This window comes from Saccopteryx bilineata, chromosome 4 (genome assembly GCF_036850765.1).
Source record: "Saccopteryx bilineata isolate mSacBil1 chromosome 4, mSacBil1_pri_phased_curated, whole genome shotgun sequence".
Lineage (NCBI taxonomy): Eukaryota > Metazoa > Chordata > Mammalia > Chiroptera > Emballonuridae > Saccopteryx > Saccopteryx bilineata.
This window is the reverse complement of record NC_089493.1, coordinates 214,892,329-214,910,712: the sequence shown is the minus strand read 5'-3', so window position 1 is coordinate 214,910,712 and position 18,384 is coordinate 214,892,329. Positions and strand designations below refer to the sequence as shown.

Sequence of the window (18,384 nt, the reverse complement as noted above, 5' to 3'; positions counted from 1 at the left end):
CTGACACCTGGGCAATGCCTTAGTGCTGCTGGGCTAGTCCTCTTCTTTTCTTTACACAGTATCCAGAGAGAGAGATTTTTCTTGAATACTAATCTGGTCATACTACTTTTTGTGGGTTTCCTGTTGCCTTCAGGTTAAATTGAAAACTCATTAGTTTTGCCCTTCAGTATATGGTCCAAACCTACTACCATCCCATTTGAAGATGTTTACCAGGCTGAGTCCACTGGGTCTTGACTCATGCTTTACCTGCCAAAATGCCCTTTCACAGCATTTTACCCTTAATGATTTCTCCCTCTCCTTTTGCCTTGTTTTCATAGAATCCTCTGCCTATCCTCTCATCACTTTGTATTGTGATGGTCCATTTTGTCTCCTAGTGGAATGGTTGTTCATTGACGGTAGGGACTGCTGGTTCTTCCTCTTGTGTGCAAGTGGTCTAATGCTCAGCACATATAGTTTGTTGCTCAATAAATGTTCATTGAATGCACTAAATCAACTTAGTGGAAAAAGCATTAGGTTGGAAATTAAGGGGTCTGGGTTCTGGATAAGTCTTTAACTGGGTAGTTCTGTGATCTTGGTTGTTTGGATTCTGATTTCCTTATTTGTAAAATATTTAGAGATGGTTTGTTTAAATGCTTAAATTTGAATTCTATGTTTTATGTGACTCTAGGTTGAAGTAATAAAATTTAGACATTTAAATTATTTGAGAATCTCTAAGAATTCTGTCTCAATATGTCTGGCTATCACTAAAACATGTAAATAGTTTTAGGTCATTAGGTAATACCCTCTTTCCTTTCTCTCCCTTCTGATTTATTCAGGAGATAATATTGAACTGTTTGGGGTTATCTGAGTCTCAAATATATTTTCAAATATGCTTTCTAATGGTAAGCAGTGTATGCCTTGTTTCTGTTTGTCAGCAGGAGAGCTAGTTTAATGACACAAAGAAAAATGTCAAGTCCACTGAAAACACAACATTCCAAATTTGAATTTTAAAATTGCAATCATTTGTATTTTAAGTTTTGGGGATTTGGGTTTTAATATTGACCAGCAAGATAAAATATTGCTATTTTGCATATTTATTTCTTAGAGAATTATTTAATTTTGCTTGGTAATAATTTTTTTAACCTACCTAGAAATGATTACTGACGAAAATGGAAATGATCGTTCTTCTGGAGACTAAAGGCAAATACCTTTGCCTTCCTCTTCACAGCCTCAGGCTAATAGATGTGGGAAAGGTTGAAACCTGAATTCTCCCACCTTTTCCCCTCTTAGGTGCTGATGAGCAATTTCATAAATGATTTTCCTCAGTTCTAGTTATGAAGAGACTCAGGGTCTGGGGCCATTAATCCAAACTGATGATTTCTTTGCTCAAGATTTTTTTTTCTTTTTTTTCTTTTTTTTTAAGTGAGAGTAGGGGAGATACAGAGACAGACTCTTGCATGCACCCTGACTGGGATCCACCCAGCAACCCCTGTCTGGTGTCGATGTTCTGTCCATCTGGGGCTGATGCTCACAACTGAGAATTAACTTGACTGGCCTGGGCCGGTTGGCTCAGTAGTAGAGTAATGACCTACTGTGTGGAAGTCCTGGTTCAATTCCTGGTCAGGGCACACAGGAGAGCCAACCATCTGCTTCTCTCCTCCTCCCCCTTCTGTTTCTCTTTCTCTCTTCATTCCTGCAGCCATGGTTCAACTGATTCAAGCATGTCAGCCCCAAGGCGCTGATGATGGCTCCATGGAGACCCAGACCAGGAATTGAACCAGGACTTTTAAGGCTACTTAAGTCAATGATCCATATGGTTGTGTAGTTGAGAGTTCAGCCAGGACGGACTTCGTAGCGTCACTGCATTTCTGTCCAGTTGAGCATTTCTCTGTTGTGATATTTATCTTTATGGTTTAATTTACTAAGCATTCTCTTTTAATTTAAAGATATGAAAAATACTTAGGAAATTTGACTTTTAACTTAAACATTTCAAAATTCCACTTTTGTGTAAACTTAGATGTAGATGTTCAGTTGAGCAGTGAAGTCATCTTATTAGAATGGTTTGTTTTAAAATTAAAAATATTTGTGTTTCTTGGGTAATGAATTAAATACTTTATATTATACGTTAATCTCTCATACACACTGTAATTGTCAATTATATAATAATGTCTCAAAAGTTTATTTAAATTTAGTATTGTTTTAAGTTGATAATATATAAGATAAATAATTCTTTAAAATGATTTCCATTTTGAAAATATATTCCAAGAATTCTTTCCTAAATCTATATGAAAATGAATAACCTTGGTGAAATATTTTTACATAATTTAAACATTACTTCTCCAAAAGATTAAGAAGATTCCTGTATTGGGCTAAAAGTGACATATTTTCTTCTAGTAGCTCATATGTAGATAGTCTTCTATCAGAAAATACATTCTAGGGAAGCTTTATTGGCTTCTATTAGAAATTTAGGGAAAGACTTCTATTATATACATATTTAACATAGTACATGGATGAGGTTTTAAGAAAGTATTTCAACTTTATTTTAAAAAGTGGACGTGGCATAGTAAGGTAAAGGAGTTGAGTGAGGCAACACTTTTGCGCTGTTTTTTAGTCAGACATCAACTGCAATGCTGATAGTACGCTAGCTAGCTATCTTATGATATTTGCCTTTCTCAGTCTTGGTCTCTTTAGTTCTTTCTTTGCCTCCATATTTGATCAGTCTCTGAATTTTGCAACCATATATTTATAACTCTTCTGAGTATCAGAGATACCACTGTGAAGTCATATCATTTCTGGTCTAAATTATTGCATAAATATAGTTGATATTACTAATTCTAGTGAATCCAATTAGCTTATTTTTGTTTGTTTTCCTTCATATGGTTTACATGTTCAATAGTTGGTCTATCAGCAATATCTCATTATACTTAGTGATTTGGGGTTAGAGTGTGAGAGTTTGCAAGGGTGCCTCTCTTCCTCGGTACATCACGTTCTATTATGTCAATCTTCTAGATTAGTCTTTTGGAACTGCCATTTAATACTTGTCACATTTATTAGCTGTGACTAGGGTATGATTTTTGCTATTAAGGAATATACACATTATTACATTGTGAACTATATTGTACTAGATGACTTAAGTTTCTGTGATACTTTCACTTTTTTCAAGGCTAGATTGAGTTTCATTTTGTCTACACAACTTTCCCTCATTAGAAAATTTTCTTGTTCTTTTAAGTGTGTAATCTCAAATGAACCAACCTTCTGACATACTTGCTAATATATTTTTTTACCTTGTTCTGTCTGAAAGAGTGCTTTATAATGGCATTCACTCTATGGAGATTGTAGAACTTCTATCACAAACTACATAGAAGAACTTCAGTGGGGGAAAGATAGTCTAGTCAGTAAATGGTGTTGGGGAAAATTGAACAGAGATATATGCAAAAAAATGAAACTAGACTACCTTCTTACACCATACGTGAGAATAAACTCAAAATGGATTAAAGACTTAAATGCTAGATTTGAAACCATAAAAATTCTAGAAGAAAACATTGGCAGTAAAATCTCAGACATTTCTCATAGCAATACTTTTTTTCTGATATATCGCCTTAGGCAAGGGATACAAAAGAAAAAAACAATGGGACTACACCAAACTAAAAAGTTTTGCACAGCAAAATGAAACCATCAACAAAATGAAAAAACAACCCATTGTGGAGAACATTTGCCAGTGGCCAGTGATATACCTGATAGGGGGTTAGTGTCCAAAATTTATAAAGAACTTAACAAAACTCAATACCTAAAAAAACAATCCAATTAAAAATGGGCAAAGGACCTGCCTGAATAGACCCTTCTCCAAAGAGGACATACAAATGGCCATTAGACATATGAAAAGATGCTCAACATCTCCAGTCATCAGAGAAATGCAAATTAAAACCACAATGAGATATCACCTCACACCTGTCAGAATGGTTATCATCAATAAATCAACAAACAACAAGTGGTGTGGAGAAAAGGGAACCTTCATGTACTGTTGGTGGGAATGGAGGTTGGTGCAGCCACTGGAAAGCAGAATTGGGTTACTTCAACAAATTAAAAATGAAACTACTTCATGATCCAGCAATTCACTTCTGGAAATATATCCAAAGAAACCCGAAACACTAATTCAAAAGAATATATACACCACTATGTTCACTGCAGTATTTATTTACAACAGCCAAGATTTGAAAGCATACCAAGAGTTCATTAGTGAGTGGATAAGAAAGCTGTAATAAATTTACACAGTGGAATACTACTCAGTCATAAAAATAAAGGCACTCTTACCCTTTGCAACAGCTCAGATAGATATGAAGAGCATTATGCTAAGTGAGAAATAAGCCAGTCAGAAAAAGAAGTACCATATGACTTGACTCATATGTGGAATCTAATGAACAAAATAAATTAACAAAATAGAAACAGACTCATAGAGAATTGTCAAAGGGGCAGAATATTACCAGACTGGGGGAGAAAGGTGAAGGGATTAAGCAAAAAAAAAACAAAAAAACCTCGTAGAGCCCTGGCCAGTTGGCTCAGCGGTAGAGCGTGGACCCAGTGTGTGGAAGTCCCGGGTTTGATTCCAGGACAGGAGAAGCGCCCATCTTCTTCTCTACCCTTTGCCCTCTTCTTTCTCTCTATCTCCCGCCCCCCCCCCCCCCCCCAGCCAAGGCTCCATTGGCCTCAGCCTTAGGCGCTAGAATGGCTCCAGCCACTATGGAGCAACGTCCCAGGTGGGCAGAGCATCGTCCCCTGGTGGGCATGCTGGGTGGATCCCGGTCAGGCACATGTCGGAGTCAGTCTGACTGTATCCCCGCTTCTAACTTCGGAAAAATACAGCAAACAAATAAAAAAAAACAAAACCTCGTAGACACTGACAACAGCATGGTGATTACCAGAGGGGAAAAGGCACTGGAACAGGTACAGGAAGGTAGAGGGAGGGTAGATGCTGATGGAAGGAGACTTGACTTGGGGTGGCGAACACACCATACTATATACAGTTGATAAAGAATTGTATACCTGAAACCTATATAATTTTATTAACATCAACCCAATAAATTAATAAAAAATGAATAGCCCACTATACTATTTTTTTTAAAAAGTCATTTTCTCAGCTTATAAAAAAGTAACTTTGAGTGTTAGAAAATATAAAATAGGCCCTGGCCGGTTGGAACAACTCGTCGAAGAATTTGTTATAATCAATGAAATTTGATTTGTTCAATTTATCTTAGACATTTTTGAAGGACCTTTATTCTTAATATTAAAAACAAATGTTTTCTGTAATAATAGTGATATCTATGACAGTTAACAACAAATAGTACTAACTCATTACTTACTCTATACCAGGCACAATTCCTAACCACAGCTTGATTAGGTAGGTTGAATTATTAGCTTAATTTTCTAGAAGTGCAAATAGAGGTGCAAAATGATTAAATTACTCAAAACTAGGAGATGGCAGATTGTATCCCAGGTAGTTTGAGTTCATAATTCATGCTCTTAAATCAATATGCTACACTGCTTCTTTTTAAGCATTTTCTATATTTTATAAAAATATAATTTTGGTAAATTAGATTTGAGTTCCAAATGCAACCTTATTTTTGGATGTTAGAATGGAGACCCCACCAAAAGGAGTGTACAGAATTGGTCAACAAGGTGGGAATAAAGCAGTGGATGTGGTGGACATTGTGGGAAACCGCTGAGATTTCAGATAAAGAAATATAATTTGGCAAGATATAGTGATTTTGATGTTAGGTGTTTCAGTGGCTGAAAAGCAGAAGTCAGATGGAAGCTAGGGGGGAGTATGAGAAAGAAAAAGCAGTGAAAATAAGTCTTTTGAAAAGTGGCTGTGAATATGGAGAGGAGGCTATAGTAAGGGAAAATTATTGTTATTTTTTAGAACGATAAAAACTTAAGAGTTATTGCAGTGCTGATAGGAAGGATTTAAACAGAGAAGAGGTGAAAGAAGATACAGGAAGGAAGTTACTCAGTGGTTTATGATCCTGATAACCAGAGGATGGGCTCTCAAGCACAAGTGTAGGGATTTGCTTTGTGTAGAAATATTCTATTTCTAGAGGGTGTGGGAAAGACTAGTGTGGATACAAGTGCTTGTGAGCTTTGTGGCAAATGAGAGTTCACATTTGATGATGTGTATTTTCTTTGTGAAATAGATGTCCTCTACTGAGTGGAGAGTTAGAAGTTTGAGGTAGATTGGCTGTGTGAATAGAGGAAGTTTGAAGTTTTGTATCATAGACCTAAGGGGATTTTGGACATTGTTGAAGGCCTACTACCCACTGGAAGTTGGTGGTGATGACATGAATTAAATTTTCTTTTCTAGTGGCTTTCAGGGAAATTCTGCCATATCACACTTAATGTAATTAATACTCTAATCATTCACTACCACCCTAGAATTAAAAGAAAAAAATGCATAGTTTTTAAAGCTTGCCAAGCTAGTATTTTATGTGTGTGTTGAACAGAGTAGATTTGGAGAAAAAAAAAAACCACTAGTTTTTACTTCATTTTGATACCCGTACATAATTGAGAACATTTCTTGAGAATAAATTTTGACTGTGTATGCTAATTTATTTAACTTTTATCCACATAGATGTGACTCTTGGAGAATTTACAGAGGATTATACAATGAGATTGCATATTTTAAGTTTAAACATATGTGGTCTTGAATGCCTAAATTCCAAAATAATACATATTTTAATTGTAACTCCTCTTTTTTTAAGTATCATTTTCAAAATGTATAGAAAGTTTCTGGTGATGTACTCAAACCTAAATTCAGTTATTGTGTTATTGTTAAACTTGTTTTCTTTTTTTACACAGGGTGTAATAGGTATTCAGCTGGTCGTTACCATGGTGATGGCCAGTGTCATGCAGAAGATTATACCTCACTATTCTTTTGCTCGATGGCTTCTCTGTAATGGCAGGTAAGTCAAGTATATGCTGGTTGTCATTGGCACTTTCAAATCTCTAGTTTACCAAGCTGATTGACTTCTGAGGTAGTTAAAACATGACGAAGGAAAGTTATGAGAAAAATCTAACTTCCTTCTTTCTCTTGAGAGATTAATAGTTTATCTGATTAACAGAGAGATAATAAGGTCATGGTCAAGAGTTTAGAACCTACCTGCCCCCTTTTCTGTCCCCTTTGGTCTATGGTCACTGAAAATACTATATAACTTTTCTAGTTACCTTTTTAAAAAGTTGGTCAACAAAAGTATGAGACCAGAAATTGAAGTGCTTAAATATTTTCACAGTTATTTGAAGAAATGACTCACATGACTGTTATTAGTGACTCAGTTGAGAGTTGACTATGAGTTAGGGGTTCTTTTACTACAAAGAATTTAGAATTTACTTTGTAAGAATTTTTATTTTTTAGAGAGAAGGAGAGAGAGAGAGAGAAAGAGAGAGATGGGGGAGAAGCAGGAAGCATCAACTCATAGTAGAACTCATCAAATCAAAGTAAAGAAATTAAATGTAGGAGATACAGTGAGGCAAAAGCCGGACACCTGCACACAGAAATACATGCCAGAATCCGGTGTCATTATGAAAGCTAAGTCATAGATTTGGTACCATGACTATAGTTTTACTGTAGTTACTCATCTCCAATAAATAACTAAATTCTGTTATTGATTTGTATGTCTGTTTCAGGTTGTTTAGACCTTTTGAAGTTAGAAAACAATGGATAGTTCTTATTTTCCTAATAATTTCATGTACTGAATATTAATAATAAGCCTTTTAGTTCAGGACCATTCCATCCACAAAGCTTAAAATTTTCTTCATAGAATTTATTTTCTAGTTTTAATTATTTATATTCTTTCTCTGTGTGCTTATACTTTTTTCATATCAGTGTTTAAATATATACTGCTCACAAAAATTAGGGGATATTTCAAAATGAATATGAAACAATAAAAAAGGAAGTATTTGATTTGTTTTTTATTAAACAAGAACATCAGAAAAGCTCATGACAAGTCAAAGAAAGTGGTTTGATTATGCAAATGAGATACAAAACCAACTTTTATTTCATAGGTGAAAATACACTCTAGAAAAGGCTGAAAGTACTGGAGTGTCTGCACGTTCCCTGATCCCTTATTTTTGTGAGCAGTGTAAAAAAATACTATTCAGACTGCTTAAAAATTCTTTGAACACTGATATATGTGTGTGTAAAGTGTGAGAGAACAGTTATTTGAAATTGTTTATTTTCTTAGCAAAATAAAATATAGCTGAAGATTTAGTAAAGTTGAAAGCATCTACCAGCGCTATTTATAAGTGAAAAATCAATCATCTATAACTAGTATATAACTGTATAGAGTTATGGAGTGTGTAATCTTGTTTACTTATCTTGCTTAGCAAAAGCGTTTGCCATGGATCATGAAAGAGGAAACATCAGCTGAGCAAATTATTATTAATTCTGAATAAATGGATTCTGAATTACTAAAGTAGATAAAATACGTTAAGGTCATTTATTTTTTACTGAGATTGCACATTTCTAGACTCTGTGATAAGTCTTTAGTGAGACTTCTAGATCTCTTGGTTGTAAAGATCTTGGCAGCTTTGTGCAGTGACAATTTTGTAGCCAATGAAGTTTATCCAGAGTGTGATTATTGCTAATTTAAATAAAAATTATCTTGGCAGTCTTGTTTTATTTAACTCTATATAATCAATTTCCATGTTTTTATATAACTTAGTCTTATCATTTGTTTCTATAAAACATTCACAGGTAAAAACTGAAAGATTAAAAACCTTAGTCTCTTGCCTGACTAGGTAGTGGCACAGTGGATAGAGCATAGGACTGGGACGTGGAGGACCCAGGTTTGAAACCCCAAGGTCGCCAGCTTGAGCGTGCACTCATCTGGTTTGAGCAAGGCTTACCAGCTTGAACCCAAGGTCTCTGGCTTGAGCAAGGGGTTACACAGTCTGCTGTAGCCCTCCCAGTCAAGGCACATGAAAAAGCATTCAGTGAACAACTAAGGAGCTGCAACAAAGAATTGATGCTTCTCATCTCTCTTCCTTCCTGTCTGTCTGTCCCTGTCTGTTCCTCTCTCTGTCTCTATCTCTGTCACACAAAAAAGAAGAAAAAAAAGCCGTATTCTCTTTGTTAATATTCGATTGTCATTTTAAAATCTCACTTTTTGACAGTATATGTCAAATATGCATACTAATAATTTGAGAAGGAGCTCAACCTTTAAAAATAAACATGAAGTTGATTTTTTAAATATTCTTGATTTGCTTTTGTAAACAGGTTAAATTTAGTGTTAATGTTCTCTCGAATTTCAAATCATGTTCTAAGGATACTAATCAGAATTTTCCTAGTAATAGTTTCTCTTCTGCTATAGTTACATTTCCTCCCTGGTTTTTTTGTTTCGTTTTATTCTGTGTTTTTAATATTATCTGCCTTTTTTAAATGTTAATCCTTTATTTTTTAGGTCATAAATGAAATTGCTAAATGTTGTTTTCTAACTCTATTATAAGATAATTGATTTTATACTTTGGGGATAATTATTGTTTTACCAACCTTTTGTGATAGGATATGAAACTTAATATTGAGAAAATCTAAAATTACTTACAAATTGCTTAAGTAAACATTTATTGAGTAGAAATGACACTTTGCATTTTAAACCATATGATGCTGCTGAATTGAAGAAGGAAAGATCAGAGGGCAGTCTTTTGTCTATAAAATGCTTAAAGGAATTTAAGAGGAGAGGCTTATGAGGACTTTTTAAATTATTGCTAGTATTGGATGACTTGGGAGTGACTAGATTGAATAAAACTATTCAAGTGAATGGGTGTGTATTAGCCACATAGGTTAATCATGAGTATGACAGAAGAAACTTCTTTTCAGTTTTTGTATATATCATCTTATTTGTTTGTATTTTTCCGCAGCTAGAAACGGGGAGAGACAGTCAGACTCCCGCATGTGCCCAACCAGGATCCACCCGGCACGCCCACCAGGGGGCGATGCTCTGCCCCTCCAGGCGTCGCTCTGCTGCGACCAGAGCCACTCTAGCACCTGGAGCAGAGGCCAAGGAGCCATCCCCAGCACCCGGGCCATCTTTGCTCCAATGGAGCCTGGGCTGCGGGAGGGGAAGAGAGAGACAGAGAGGAAGGAGAGGGGGAGGGGTGGAGAAGCAGATGAGCGCTTCTTCTGTGTGCCCTGGCCGGAAATCCAACCTGGCACTTCTGCACGCCAGGCCGACACTCTACCACTGAGCCAACCGGCCAGGGCCTATATATCATCTTAATATTAATTCCAGTAGTATAAATACTGCTCACAAAAATTAGGGGATATTTCAAAATGAATATGAAGCGATAAAAAAAGAAGTGTTCGATATTTTTTTTATTAAACAAGAACATCAGAAAAGCAAACAACAAATCAAAGAAAGTTGTTTGATTATGCAAATGAGGTACAAAACCAGCTTTTATTTCAAAAGGCTGAAAGTACTAGAGTATCTACACGTTCCCTGATCCCCTAATGTTTGTGAGCAGTGTATCTTCAAATTGTAAATAAATATTCATATTTTTCTTTAATATTATGACTTCTCTTTTTTGTATCCTATACATTAAGTTTTGTTCATGTCTTACCTATCTCATTCTCTTTTGTAATGGAGAGTTTGAAGTGGCACCTGATCCATTTTATTTTTTGAACAGTTATTTTATTTTTTTATTTTTTTAAGACTTTATTCATTTTAGAGAGGAGAGAGGCACTCCCATATGTGCCTTGACCAGGCAAGCCCAGAGTTTCGAACTGGCGACCTAAGCGTTCCAGGTCGATGCTTTATCCACTGAGCCTCCACACATCAGACCACACCTGATTCTATAGTGTTGAGTAAGCCTGCCATTTTCCTGAAGAAGTAAATCCCTTAAAGGAATAAACACTTTTTGCTTGTAAATTAGCAGCCTGGTGATATTTATTTATTAAAATATATTATTTTAAACATTTGATTAGTTGATTGATTTTGTAGTGACAGGAAGGGGGAGAGGGAGAGAGAGACATCAATTTGTTGTTCTACTTATTTATGCTTTTATTGATTGATTCTTACATGTGCCCTGACCAAGAATTGAACCTGCAATCTTGATGTACTGGGATAAGGCTCTAACCAACTGGGCTACCCAGCCAGGGTAGACTGGTGATTTTTAATATGAAAACATTGACTAGCTTTTCTGGCTCTTTTTAAATAACATTTATATATTGCAATTACTGTTGTAGGTCTGTATTTTTTAAAAAACAAACGACTGCATAGTCTTTAGTCTGGTTTAATTCTTTTAACATTGCCTTTACAATGTTGTAAAACTCCATACTGATAAAATTTTTGTTTTCTTGTTTGGATGTGTGCACTCTGAGCTAGCTAAGAGAGGAGATGTATTTGGAGTATGTTATGTCCTCAGAAATATTAGGAATATTAGTATATGAATTCAGTAAAAGTTTCTTATTCAATTTCCTCAGACAGGAGTGAGGGTCAAATGAATCAGAAAGAGATTGGGCAGCTTTCCAGGTAGAGTCTTCACAAAATGATGGTTTAAGGATTCAGCTATCCTTCAGATGGTGACATAGGGATTGTAAACTTGTCTTGCGACGCCACTGCATGATGGTTTAAGGATTCAGCTATCCTTCAGATGGTGACATAGGGATTGTAAACTTGTCTTGTGACGCCACTGCATTCGAGTCCTCTCTTAGATGCTGTGCCAGTTGGCAAGTTAAGAGAGAGGGAGGGGGGCCTATGGATCTTTATGGAGATTCTAGGAACCAAGCTTAGAAATAGGTGTTATCATTTCTGCTCGTATTACATAGGCTAGGGCCCTGTGATTATTAGTTCAAGCCAACGTGCAAGGAAGGCTGGGAAATAGAGTTTTCATTTTACCTAAGAAGTAAAAGCAGGTTTAGAGAGTCTAGTCCTTCTCTGCTGAAGTGATATTCTCTCCATTTTTACAAATGAGAACATAGATTTTAACTTCAGTCACAATCACATACTGAAAAATGAAACACATCAGGCCTCTTACCCTAGAAAGTGTAGTATTTATTTGTTTTTGCCTGGTCATCGACTGGAGACCTTATCCTGGAAATGACATATGTACTTGAAAATCAAGTTTTGAATTTGGTAGAAGTCAACTTTTCTACAACCACTGTGATCTCTTGGCAGATTTCAGAGTAACTTATTTAAACTTGTCTTTTTTCGACCTGTTTTTCTAGCTGTTCTTAGCCTTTTAGAAGTTTATGATTTCTCTTTACTTACTGTATTTTTATGACTTCTCTATGGCTATATAGCCATCTTTAGTCCTAAATGAAATGAAATTAAATGGCACATCAGCACTGATTTTGATTACCAAAAGCATAAGTATGAAGTAGAATTTAAGAAATGTCATTTATTCAAATTATACTTCTCAGTCACCATTTGAGATTAAATTTATTCTACATTACTAAATTTTATATTTTGTATTACATTCTACCAGTTTTTTTAAGTAGGAAGTATTTGTCTTCTAGAAAACATTTTTTTCATGCATTTTAATATGACTATTAGATTTTGTTGAAGGGATTTTTACTTTAACAAGAACTTAAGCACTATATAGTAAGATCTCTTCTACCCATAATATGTGAGCATGAAAAAATCTCAGCCAAAGGGTCTTAGTGCTCTCAGAGTGCCCTATTTCCTCTCATCCCCAGAAAGAAAACTCCTGGGAAGTTGATGTGTCTGTACTTTAGTGTGAACTGCTTTTCCTACCTGAAAGAACACTTGTTTCAACACTTGCTCAGATTGCCTAAAGATGTTCTGTATCGTGTTCAGCATACCACTGATTTGTAGCCAAAGTATTCTACTTGTAATTAAAGTTCCTTTTTTGTTTTGAAGTTTGCTTGGCCCCTCTTTTCACGGAGAGGTAAGTGATAGGTTACATTCTTTGTACATTTGAATAGTGGGTTTTGCATGATAGTAGGGTTTGGCTTTTTCCCCTTAATAGCATCTTTGATAAATCTGCTCTCCATTTTCCTGATTGTTTAGCTCAAATGTTATGCACTTTTCTCTACCCCTTTTTGCCTTCCTAGGCTCTCACTTTTGTCCGATGGCTTTAGGCGACCCCTGTGTTTTGGTCGTTCGACCCTCCCCGGGTCAGGACCCACAGGTTGAGAACGGCTGTGTTATGCACTTTTCTCTACCCCTTTGCCTTCGTAGGCTCTCACTTTTGTCTGCTCCTTCCCTTCATATGTCCCTTATCAAAAATGTTAGTTGGATTTATTCTGAAATCTGTCTAATCCAGTATTGGTTAAAGAGGTTGTAACAGCACCTTCATATTCATATTCAATTGCTCTAAATTATTTGCTTCTCTTTTTGCATGTTGCCTGATTCACGAATCTGCAAGTTCCCTTTGGTGAAAGAAACCTACTATTCAAATGCACAGTAGGTGGGACTTATGACCTAAGGGAAAGGTTTAAACTTTAAGCTGCTACCTTTATGGAATGCCTGAGTCCCTGCTCTCCTTGCATTCGCTGTCTTAACTTCCAGTTCAAGAATGTCATGTTCTATTAAAATTTCCAGTTATTAACAGGAGACTATATATGTATAACAAACAATATTTTAGCTAGTTGTACTGAAAGTTTTTCTAAGTTTTAAGTGGTCTTTGTTTTCTCCCTAAGTTTTTTGTTTACTTATCCAAATTTAGAGATTTAGAATGAAGACTAAAGCCATCTTTAGTGATCTGTGTTGTTTACCCTGAAATAGATTTTTGTATGAATATTTACATATTAAAGCTTTTTGGCTTGCTCAAGTTATTTTATATTTATGTTTAGATTTCCATTTTAAATTTCAGAAATTTTTACTTCTGAAAAGTTTTTAAGTGGTTTTCTTTAAATGACATTATTGTTTAAAATTTTTAGAGTTTGGGTCAATATGTTCTGTTTTCTGATACATATGCTTTTCATTGCTGTTGAACTGTTTTAGTAAGGAAGGTTGTCATAAGGTTTATACAAAAAAACCATTGAAAAGTTACTTTAATAATTTTATGATGGATAATATTATCTGAGACATTGCTGACAACTTGAATGTAAGTAAAAAGAGCCACTGAATAACCAAGGTGATTGTCATAAAAAGCACACTTAGCTAAAATGCTAGAGGTTCAGTTTTCTAGTTAGATCCTATTAATAAAGGAATGCTTCACAAATTTGTGTGTCATCCTTGCGCAGGGGCCATGCTGAGTTTCTCTGTATCATTCCAATTTTAGTATATGTGCTGGTGAAGAGCACTTGTTATTTTTTTTTAAACATTTTTTTTATCACTAAAACAATACATATCTGATGTAGAATACAGGGTAAATTGATAACAAGGAAAATCACTATATAAAGTTTGTTATATTTCCTTGTAATCTTTTCTATTGATATTTTATCTTCATGGTTGTGATTATATTGTATGTGTAATTTTATACTATGTTTCTTTTGCTTAACATTAACAAAGCATTTCTCTCTAATTGTATTTTTGTAACCATTATTAACTGCTACATAGAAAAGTAGTAAACTTTTGTATCGGTCTTCTAAGTCTTTATTAGAAGGGATAATGCAGCAGTTACAAGCATCTTGCAAATCATTTTGCTGAAATACACATACTAACAAACAGGAAAGGAAAAGACTAAAAACTGAGCCCAGAACTTTATAGTATATATAGGAACCATATGGTATGGAATCAAACTGTGTATGAAGTACTGACTGTTGAAAAACATTATGTAGCTGTGGTTCTAGGTTTTCATTTGAATTAATGATCTAAGACCTTTGGTGGCCACTCCATAATCCCTGGCAGTCTTTGTAAGCTCCACTTCATAGACAGCTTTTCCAGCCCAAATCCTTTCTCCTGGAACATTGTCCTTGCCTGCCTCAGCGTCACTCTGAGCTCTTGAAACCAGAGCCAGTTATTCCTCTTCCTACCATCAAACACACAAAGCTAGATACACATGAAACCCTACTTTTTTCTTTTAATGTTAATATATTTTAATTTTTCCTGTGAAGGATGTGTCTTTCTGTCGGCGCAGTTCCTGTACTTGGCTTTGTACCTCATTCGTTCTAACCTCCATCCAAACTTTGCTTCTTTGGCCATTTCTCTCTTCTGTGTCAGTTGCTTCATTTCTTTTGGATTATTCCTGTTGGTATACACACTTAAAAAAAACTCCCATTTAAAGTAACAACAACAAATAAAGAAGAGCCACAACCCCTCCTCCTTTTCTTAAAAAAAAAAACAACCCTCTTATCTATTTCTTAGTTTTTGGCTTATTTCTTTGATTTCCTTTGTAGCCATATTTGCTCCATGCATTGTCTTCATAAACTCTTCCTTCTCACTTCCTTTTTAACGGTTTAGCCTTCTACCATGTTTTATTTTCTCCTTAGGTGATCTTATTAATTCCTGTGGATTTAAAAACCACAATTATGTAATGACAGCAAGTTATCTCTGAGTTGTATACTCTAGTACAGTGATTTTCAACCTTTTTTTTTTTCATGGCACAAACACACACTAATTACTAAGGTCAGTGCCCCTGACTAAATACAACCATTTTCATCTCATGGCACAAATAAATTAGTTACTAAAGAAGAAGAGGTCAGGGCCCCTTTTTCTTTAATAATTAGTTTATGAGTGCTTGAGAAACAAAGGTTGAAAATCACTGCTCTAATACACAGGTACCTCTTGATATTTTTACTTGGTGTCTCATAAGTACTTGAAAATTTAGCATGTTGAAATTCTTGATTTTTTCCTGTTCTACTCCATTTCAGAAAATGCACTGCCATCTTCCTTTGATTGTAAATGTAGACATCATCCCGCATCCTTACTTTTTTTCACTCCCTGCCTTTAGTCCATTGGCAAGGCCTATTGATTCGATATACCAAATCTCTCTGCTATTCTTGCCTCCTTCTAATTCACAGAGCCCCAAAAGGATCTTAAAATGTAAATCAAGTCTTTCTTCCTGCCTTAAGACCATTACTTTAGCATAAAATTTAACTGCATACTATGACCCAGAAGGTTGTGCATGATCTGTTCCCTTCTTATCTCTTCAGCCTCCCTTGTGTTTCTCCTTGCACATGGTGCTACCTCTTCATTGGCCTTTTGGTTACTGCTGTGTTGTTTCACGCCTTTGTGGTTTTGGATATGCTGTTCTCCACCTGGAATGCTCTTCCCTTCCATTCTTCTCATCCTTTCGCTTGGGTAAGTGTGATTTTAGAGAGGTTTTTCTAACCTAATGTAATGACTTAAGGCTTATGTAGCTCATTCACACCACTTGTTTGGTTCTTTTGCGTGGTATCCAATTTATGATTTTTGTTGTTCTTGTTAAGTTCTGCCCCTTCTGGAATATAAGCATCTGGAAAGCAGGGACTTAGGCCTTTTAGGCCTTATTGTGTGTGGTTATATCTCCATTGTCTAGCAGAGTACTTGACCACAGTGGGCTCTGTGATATCTAATGAATGGATTAATGAGTGAGCAACAGACTCAAAGTCGCCCTAAGAACACGTAGCATCCTTAAGTTCTAGCTTTGAACAATAACTGTTTATAATGAATATGACCTGAGTTGTCTAGTAAGAAGTATAATCCATTTTAGAAAATGGGTTCATACAATAAGTGGAAACAAGCTTGATTATAAAGAAAATGGGTCCTAGAAAATATAAGGGTCTTAAAATGTTTTATTATTATAGGACTCTAAATCTAACCTAAGTTTTCCTATGAAGAGTTTTTTTTATACTGATTATTGTTTCTCAAAGTGAAATAACTTATTTTAGTCTATAAAATGAGTTATTGCTTAAGTGTTTTCTAAGTATTATACACTTAATTCTCATCATTTGTGGATTTTGTTTTTGTAATTTGCCTACTTGTGAAAGTTTATTTTTAAAATGTATTCATTAAAGTACCACAAAATCTATAATTATGATAATTTTAAGTAGTTTATAGACATGCAGAGTAGGGGAAAATATGAATGGGCCTGTACCCATTTTCCCAGCAAGTGAAGCCTTAGTGTTTCACCTCTCATATTGTAAACAGGTGTCTTTTCGTGGTCTATTTAGTCCCACGTGTTTCACATTTTTGCTTTTTTTGCTGACTTCACCATTTAAAATGGCCCCAAGCTTAGTATTGAAATACCGTCTAGTATTCCTAAGCAAAAGAAAGCTATGATATGCCTTATGGAGAAAATTTGCTGTAAGTATTTATAGAACTCAGGAAAATGCAATACTTATGATTACAGTTATTAGATAAGCTCTGTTCCGGCATGAGTTACAGTGGTGTTGGCTATGGATATAATGTACATGAATCAACAATATATATTAAATAAGGTATCTATGTAAACAGAATCATGCACAAAACAAGATTACACATTGATTGATGAAAATATTATGACCAGGGGCTCTCAGGAACCTAACCCTGTATTTCCCTTAGGAGCAGTGGCTCAGTATTTGCTGAAACTACATAGAACATAACTACCACAAATAACGAGAATTGACTGTTAAAATTCTGGACTTCAGTAGAAATTTCAGGAAGTGCCTCCTCATTTAACACGTATAGTTTAGGGATTTTTGGTTAGGATATATATTTTATTTTAAAATCTCTAAACTGAGAGGAGAACTGAATTCATTTGATTTAATGAACCTTTTTAAGCACTTACTATCTTCCAATAACTACTAATTTGGAAATATATAAAAAATAATGTTTGTGTGTATATACACTAATATATATGTTTATATATATACATATATATGCATAAAAAACTCCAAGAATTTTCAAAATTCTCTAATTTTCACTTATTGATTTTTAGAAAGATAGGGGTGAGGGAAGAAAAACATTGATTTGTTGTTCCACTTATTGATGCATTAATTGATTGATTCTTGTATGTGCCCTAACCAGGGATTGAACCCACAACCTTGGTGTATCAGGATGATGTCCTCTAACTAACTGAGCTACTTGGCAAGGGCCAAGGAATTTTTCAACTAGTGGGATATTTCATTTTAACCCAACTGCTCTTGTTCCAACTGCAATTAAATTTTGATACTACCTGGAGTTAGCACAGACCCCATGGATTAAAGACAAAGTCCTCCCTAAGAATGCCCAGGCTTTAGATGCCAGATGCAGTTCTTGGTATGGACATTCTATTCGTACTTCTGTGAACCGGCTTGTTGGGCAAATAAGTTTGTAAAATGTGATTTTTATGTTTGCTCACTTTTATTGTTAAAAATAGCTGCTGCTCAGGTGAATGGCGCTGCCAGGTGAAACTGCTAATTACCTTCCTGCTTGGGAAGGGGCTTTGTTATGCTAATGTGTGCTGAGGGGTTGAGTTATGCTAATGTGTTCTGGAGGAGGGGTTTTCACGCCAAGAAAAGTTTGTGATTAAGAAGGAGAAAGGAGAGAAAGGAAGCCAAGATGGCAGTGTGCA

At 35.4% G+C, this 18,384-nt stretch overlaps 1 protein-coding gene and 1 non-coding gene across 5 annotated transcripts in view; one reads left to right on the top strand and one right to left on the bottom strand.

The window, feature by feature from the left end:
* Positions 1-18,384, top strand: part of TMEM161B (transmembrane protein 161B) — a 91,055-nt gene that overhangs the window by 27,559 nt on the left and 45,112 nt on the right. For 2 of the 4 annotated variants that reach the window (XM_066273768.1, XM_066273771.1), the window contains exons 2-3: positions 6,829-6,932; positions 16,025-16,172. The exons of 1 other annotated variant lie outside the window; for it this stretch is intronic. In XM_066273768.1, coding sequence (XP_066129865.1) covers positions 6,926-6,932; positions 16,025-16,172 — 155 coding nt within the window. In that variant the 5' untranslated portion in view covers positions 6,829-6,925. The remainder of the gene's footprint in view (positions 1-6,828; positions 6,933-16,024; positions 16,173-18,384) is intronic. One more of the 4 variants, XM_066273770.1, reaches the window with a different exon arrangement.
* LOC136336947 (U6 spliceosomal RNA) lies at positions 14,129-14,233 on the bottom strand. Its single transcript, XR_010731681.1, has one exon. It is a non-coding gene; the product is annotated as a U6 spliceosomal RNA (small nuclear RNA).